This window comes from Kryptolebias marmoratus, linkage group LG7 (genome assembly GCF_001649575.2).
Source record: "Kryptolebias marmoratus isolate JLee-2015 linkage group LG7, ASM164957v2, whole genome shotgun sequence".
Taxonomy (NCBI): Eukaryota; Metazoa; Chordata; class Actinopteri; order Cyprinodontiformes; family Rivulidae; genus Kryptolebias; species Kryptolebias marmoratus.
Window position 1 is genome coordinate 6970443 of NC_051436.1, and position 6664 is coordinate 6977106.

A 6664-nucleotide genomic window follows, 5' to 3' on the forward strand; every position below is an offset into this window, starting at 1 on the left:
TAACATCTGACACCCTGAGCTAAGACTGGATGTGGTAGTAGCAGCGAGTCGTCCCCATCACGTACTCTGAGCACCAAAGGATCGGCCGTGATCTCCCCATATGGAGCGAAACGGTGCATATTGGGTTTTTTTTTCCCAAGGTTTAACCAAAACTACCCCAACTTTTCTCAACATATGATGATTTTAGTTTAAAGTCTGGCAGGAGAAGCAGAAGCTGATATGAGTTCCTTTAATGGGGAAAAAATGGACCAAACAGCAAATTCTGATGAGTGTTTTCGTATAAGAATCATCCCCAACATCCTCCAAGCGCTAACAGGTTCAGATCCTTACCTCCAGCACAGCTCTCCGAGCACGCCGTAAACCCCTCGTACTCCCAGTCGTGGAGTTCCCCCGTCTGCGGCGGCGGCGACTCCTCCTCTTCACCTCCGCGTCCCAGTCCGCCCGAGCAGGGCCGGCTGAAGCAGGGCTGCACCGAGGCGGGCCGGTCCCCGTCGCATTCGTCGTCGGGCAGGTCGGCCACAGCCTGGGAGAAGGACAGCAGCACCTGACAGCGGACGGCCCGCCGCTGCGTCCCCACGCCGCACGTCCTGCTGCAGAGCTGCCACGGGCCGGGCACGAAGCTGCGGGGGGAGAGCGCGCACGGAAACCAGATAAACGGCTCGCAGTCTTCTGCTGCCGGGGTCGCGAACTCCAAACCTATAAATCCAGTCCTGCTGTGAAGCATCAGGACCAACTATTCTTGGATCGGCGGCCGCTCGAAGCCCAACAACTCAAACTCAAAGAGGGCCGACCCACTCTCGATCTGTGCGTTTAACTCAGCGGTCCCCGACCTTTTCAGCTCCACGGACCGGTTCATTATCAGACAGTATTTTCACAGACCGGCCTTTAAAGGTGTGGCGGATAACTACAACAAAAAAAAAAAGATACGAGCGGCATGAAAACAGGGGGATTTTTAAAAATAAAGCTTTGTTAGCTGCGTTATCAACATGAATAACAGCCTCTCCTCCCCCTGATGTTCTCTGTGTTTAAACATGCCTTTCAAAATAAGAGACACCACAAATATAAACTCACCATAACACTGAATCAGTGGGAGCCCTGAGCCTGTTTCTCAGTAACCAGACGGTCCCATCTTCCAGAGACGTTTGGTTTTTACTCATTTTGCTGCTTGTGGGTTTGTTTTTAGCGGTAACAGATCACGTGACCTAGATGAGCATTTTGACCAATCAAGAGTGAGTCAGACGGATGGGGAGGAGAGAATCCGGTTAGTTTTTCAAAATAAATCTCGTTCAGACTCCGAAAATAAATAAAACGGAAATACTGTAAGTTAGTTCTTCTTTTTGTGCGGCCCGGTATCAAATGACCCACGGACCGGTACCGGTCTGCGGCCCGGGGTTTGAGGACCTCTGATTTAACTGACCTACGGCACACGGAGGAGCAGGCTCTGATCGAAGCACCTGGAAGGGCGCCTCGCTGGTTTACAGGAAGCCTGAATAAAGAGCGCCGTGCGGGGGGGGACTCGTTGCGCTTTGGATGAACCCCCCTCGGTCCGGAAACAAACCCCCGGTTCCATCCGCGGCGGGAAACAACAGGTTTCTGGAGGGAGGCCACCGGGGGGGGCCCCGCGTTAATCGCGTCGATTAGACTCCCATCAGCAGAAATCTTCTGTGAACTCGTGACGAAAAACAAAAAAAACATAACACGAAGCAGATTTCGTGCAGCACAGATCGGCCGCTCGAATAAAGTTTGGCAGTAAAGGTGCACCGCGTCCAAAAAAAAGGAGTCTCCTCACGTCCAGAACTCGGCCCCGTGAGGCAGGAAGATATTGTTGTTGGCTTGGAAGGGGGCTCCATATTATACGCAGATATTTATGTGCTTTTTGAGGAAAAACATGTTTTTTTTTCCCCTTCTGCAACAGAACAAAACTCATCTGTTTTGGCAGCTCTTTGTGTGTTCCTGTCCGGCTCCAAATCGAAGTCAGAGTAACAGATGTTTTAAAAGCGAAAAGCTTGTTGCTAATATAAGTCATCCAAAAACACTCGGCGGCATCCAAAACATTGTTCATCTTCAGGGGACAGAACATCTGGAAGATTATGGAGCTTGCTGAGGTAATGCTGGTAGGCAGTGACTGAAAGCTAAAAAAAAAAAAAGACGATTTTGTTCTCTTTCACCTTCGGTTTACCCCGGTCTTTTTTTTTTACCCTAAATAACCCCATAGTGTACACTTAAAACACTTTTAGTCCGACAGAAACGGACAAACGTTTGGCCCTCGGCGGGCGTTCGCCTCCAGCTGCACGATGACGGCAACGCAGCGGCGGTTCCATCTGTTTCAATTCGACCTTCGAGGGTCTGTTGCTCAAAAAGGCTTTCTTTTTTTTTTTTTTCAAAATAAATTCTGAAAGTTTTTTTTTTCAAAGTTTGTGACGTGACTTGCTTTTCTGTTCTTATTTAAACCTCCGCGGCGGATTTTCTGTCAAGGAAAAATCCGATGCTCTGAATTTACATTTCTCTTTCTGACTGAGATCCTGTAGAGTTCTAACATTTGAACTCAGAAAGTCGACCGATTAGGTTTTTTCCACAAGCCGATCCCAATGCCGATTTTTAGAACGCAGGAAGGCCGATGTGCAAAGCCATTTTTTTTTTGATTTTGGAGAATTTAAAAGCTTAGAATGCACTTTAAACTGCTAAAAATCGGATGGATCTGCTGATTAATTGGCCAGTCAATCCTATACTGGTTGGAAAAGGGATGGACTGCCGTCTTCCGGTTGGGAAGGAGGAGCTGGCTCAAGTGGAGGAGTTTAAGTATCTCTTGGTTTTGTTCATGAGAGAAGAATGGAGCGCAGGATGGACGGATGGATCGGTGCAGCTTCTGCGGACTCTGCACCGGGCCGATGCGGTGAAGAAGAAGCCAAAAATCGGTCTACGTTCCAGGCGATACAGGCGGCAGCTGGGCTCTCTCTTAGAGATCGGGTGAGAAGTTCGGTTATCCGGGAGGGATTTGGAGTAGAGCCGGTGGTTCGGGCATCAGGTAAGGACGCCCCCTGGACGCCTCCCTATGGAGGTGTTCTGGGCATGTCCAGCTGGGAGAAGACCCCGTGGGAGACCGAGGACACGACGGAGAGACACAGTCCTCCCGGAAGAGGCGGCTGTGGACGGAGATGTCTGGGCCTCCCTGCTCAAAGCGCTGCCCCCGCGACCCGACTCAGGAAGAAGCGGCAGATAATGGATGGATGGACGGATAAATCCTCCACCCGTGTATTCTTTCTTATTCTAACAAAACACCTGGGACCAGCAAACCGAGGCATAAAAATCACATTTTAAAGTTTGAATTCCAACTCATTCAGAAAAGAAAGGAACAAACAAAAAGAAAAGGACAACCTAAAAGAACGTCCTTCGTGCGTCGGCTGGTACTCACCTCGGTTCCTCCGTCGCGGTCACTTCCTCCTCCAGCTCGATCGCCTGCTTGTGCCACACAGGCTTCGCCTCAACGGGCAGCGTGTCTGAAGCAAAAATGCACAGATATGCTCAATGTGGCGTGAAACCACGAAGGAATGGGTGAAAGTGCGGCGGTCGGACGCGCCCCCCCCCCTACCTATGGACCTATAGCAGGGCACCGTAACCAGACACTCCTCCTTGATGTGGGGTTTGGTGGCGGGGCTGCAGCCGCCGGCGTGGAGCCCCCGGTGGTCGAGGCACAGCACCACCCTGTAGCGCAGACCCTGACCACATGTCACCGTGCACTGGTGGCGACACGTCAGAACGATCAGTGGATTTCTCACACCCGTCTCGGCATCCCCAAAGCCCCGTTGAGTCTCCGCTCGGGAGCAGAAACTTTCTTTATCTTCTGCCAAAAGAAGCATTTTAAATGCGGACGAGGAATGTGCTAAACAAACAGTAAATGGGTTTTTAAGGGGACTGCAAATCACGATCCCTGGGTTTTCGACAAGAGCCTGTTTTAACTTCAGAGGCAGGAAAATACCAGCGAGGAAGTTGAACGAGACATTTATGGTTAGACTGGTTACTATAATGGCACCTCCAATAATAAAACCTAAATATGCTGGTCGAGTAGGTCAGACTGATGAATATCTGTGTATAATGGCTCACACGAAGCAAGTCTTCCTGTTCCAGTTAAGACGCTGCTCTGTTGTTTGAACAAACTCATAAATAAGATGTCAGTGGCAACACATGATCGCTGTTTTGCCTGATTTTTAGGATTCTAGAGCAATCTCTGTGCTCAAAGGACTAAGCTGAAAGTCGGTATTGGAAGCCCATGATCTTTGAGTCCGATCCGTAGACGTCACTGAACACAAACACCGTCTTCTTTGGACCAAATCTTACTTAAAATAAACTGCTTTTTTATTTTTAAACTGGTCAAATTTAGTTCAAACATTTGATATGTGTAATATGTAGAATTGTGGATAAATTATGGGTTTGTGAAATATTTCTGAAGTGGGGTCGTTGTTGCAAATTCCCTTTTTTTTTCTTCTTTCTTCGAAAATTAGACATTAGGGCGTTGTTGCCCGCAGCGTAGGATGACCTCTCGCCTCTCTACGAGTTCCTGAACGGGACGGTTTGTTTGACGTCAACGTTCAAAGGCCAAACAAAAGAAGGGTACTAACAGGTGACCACTCCTGCGCCAGCCAGGTGGGACAATCGAAAGCGTTGCAGGGCTGCAGGATGGCCGTCTTCGGGGAGTAGAGACACTTCCACTCGTCTGTGGGGGTGATGGTCCCCTGCATGTCCTCCTCCACACACGTCACCGAGCGACTCTGGATGCCGCCGCCGCCGCAGGAGGCCGAGCACGCCGTCCAGGGACTGCTCTCCCACCTGAAAAAAAAAAAAAAAAAAAAAAAAAGAGCCATGACTCAGGGGGGGGGGTGTTTGCAATTGGCAGATTTGCAATTTGACGTGCGCCGCCGCCGTCTGTGAGCGGAGAACATACCGAGGTAGGGGGTGGTAGAGGTCATACGGCATAATCTCCTTATAACCATCACTGAAAGGCAGAAAACGATCGCGGTAATGGGGTTCAGCGAAGAAAACGTGTTGTTGAAATTACAATTTTTTTTTTTTGTCCATTTTGATCCCCGTCCGAGAAGCGGAACCCAACCTGTCCAAGCAGGGCTCCATGTTGCACTCCTGCAGCTTTGGTTTTGGTTTGACGTTTTCCGGATAGTAATGGCAGTACTGGTCCACAACCACCCGGCCGGTTCGTAGGTCAAAGCACTCCGCAGAGGTTAACTGGTACCCTGCAGACAAAGAAATGAGAAATGTGAAACTGCCAACCGGGGCCAAAAAAAAGGCCACTTAGTCAGGACTCGAATACCCGTCAGAAATTAAAGAACCTGTTTGTGTCAAACTGAGAGAAACGGATTTGATTTGTCTGGATTTTTTTACCTCCACCACACGTGACGGAGCAGGGGAAGAAGTCAGTCTCTCTCCAGCGATGGACGATGGGCTGGTAGTAAATGTACTGGACCACGCTGTCGGCTCCTCTGGCCAACTGTATCTACAGGAGCAAAAGTTGACAAAACAACTCAACATTTCCAATTGCTCTCAGCCAAAAAACTAGAAGAAAAGCAACATTGATTTATATTTAAATGGCCGTGTGGAAGACAAAAACAATGTCGGGAAAAAAAAGAAAAACCAAAGGACTGAGGGTTACCGAGGTAAAAAACAACTTCTCTTCTTAGAGTTTTTCTATTTATTATATCTGGGTTTCTAAGATAATATTTGATCCAGTCAACTGGGATTAAATTAGATAAACTAACCAGTTTAAGTCAGTCCAGTTTAATTAGACGGCACAAATTTAGGGCCATATCCAAGTCGATTCACCATACTGCTAAATTCACATTCAGACCCAAATACACCCAGTCCGATTCAATCTAATCCTGCTATAAAACAAACCGACACGGTCAGATTCAGTAAAATGTTGCCTAAAGCTCGTTCGTACGTTGTTCCAGGCCTGAGGCTCCCATCTGCCTCAGAGTGATTTGTGGAACAAAACAAGCGAATTGGACAACTGAAGCCAGCCGTCCACTTTTACGCTTCCGAGGTAGTCACAGAGCTGAGTTGGCGAGTGAGTGTGCAGCTGGGGTTGGTCGTCTTGAGCGATTCAAAGAGGCGCTCATCTTTTGCAGCCATGTTGTGGGATCGTACGGGGGACTTGTGTAAACCAACTGACCGCATGAATCCAAAATAGCTGAATGCTAATTTTTTTTTTGTTTGTTTCTTTTTTCATAGGAAGCTCAGAGTAGAGCCGCTGCTCCTCCACATCGAAAGCAGTCATCCGAGGTGAATCGGGCATCTGATTAGTCGGACTTCCTCTGGAGATTCTTTCCTCTGGAGGGAAACCTTCAGCCAGAACCAAAACGAGCTGGACGGATCATATATCATCTCTGACCTGGGAACGCTGATTCTCCGAGGGATCCCAAGGCGAAAAAAGAATCAGTTTTTATCAATCGACTGCTCCGATTTGGCGGAGAAGGTCCGTGATCGGAACGGGAAACGAGAGAGGAAGTGGACCTTACCAAGGAAAATATAAACTGCTTTTCAAGGAACAATATAAATCCAAACACAAGCAGACCACTGGTCTTTATCACTCAGTTCACAGATACTCATTTGTTGAGCAGCGGTGGACAAACAGATCTTTATAGGGGGGGGGGGGGGG

The 6664-nt window shown here is 48.6% G+C and overlaps 1 protein-coding gene across 8 annotated transcripts in view; it reads right to left on the reverse strand.

Moving 5' to 3' along the window:
- The window catches only part of adamtsl3 (ADAMTS-like 3), a 77058-nt gene that overhangs the window by 9895 nt on the left and 60499 nt on the right, over window positions 1-6664 (reverse strand). For all 8 annotated transcript variants that reach the window (XM_037976403.1, XM_037976398.1, XM_037976400.1 and 5 more), the window contains 7 exons: window positions 5392-5503; window positions 5105-5243; window positions 4940-4990; window positions 4617-4824; window positions 3590-3737; window positions 3413-3497; window positions 331-620 (listed from right to left, as the gene is read on the reverse strand). In XM_037976403.1, coding sequence (XP_037832331.1) covers window positions 331-620; window positions 3413-3497; window positions 3590-3737; window positions 4617-4824; window positions 4940-4990; window positions 5105-5243; window positions 5392-5503 — 1033 coding nt within the window. The remainder of the gene's footprint in view (window positions 1-330; window positions 621-3412; window positions 3498-3589; window positions 3738-4616; window positions 4825-4939; window positions 4991-5104; window positions 5244-5391; window positions 5504-6664) is intronic.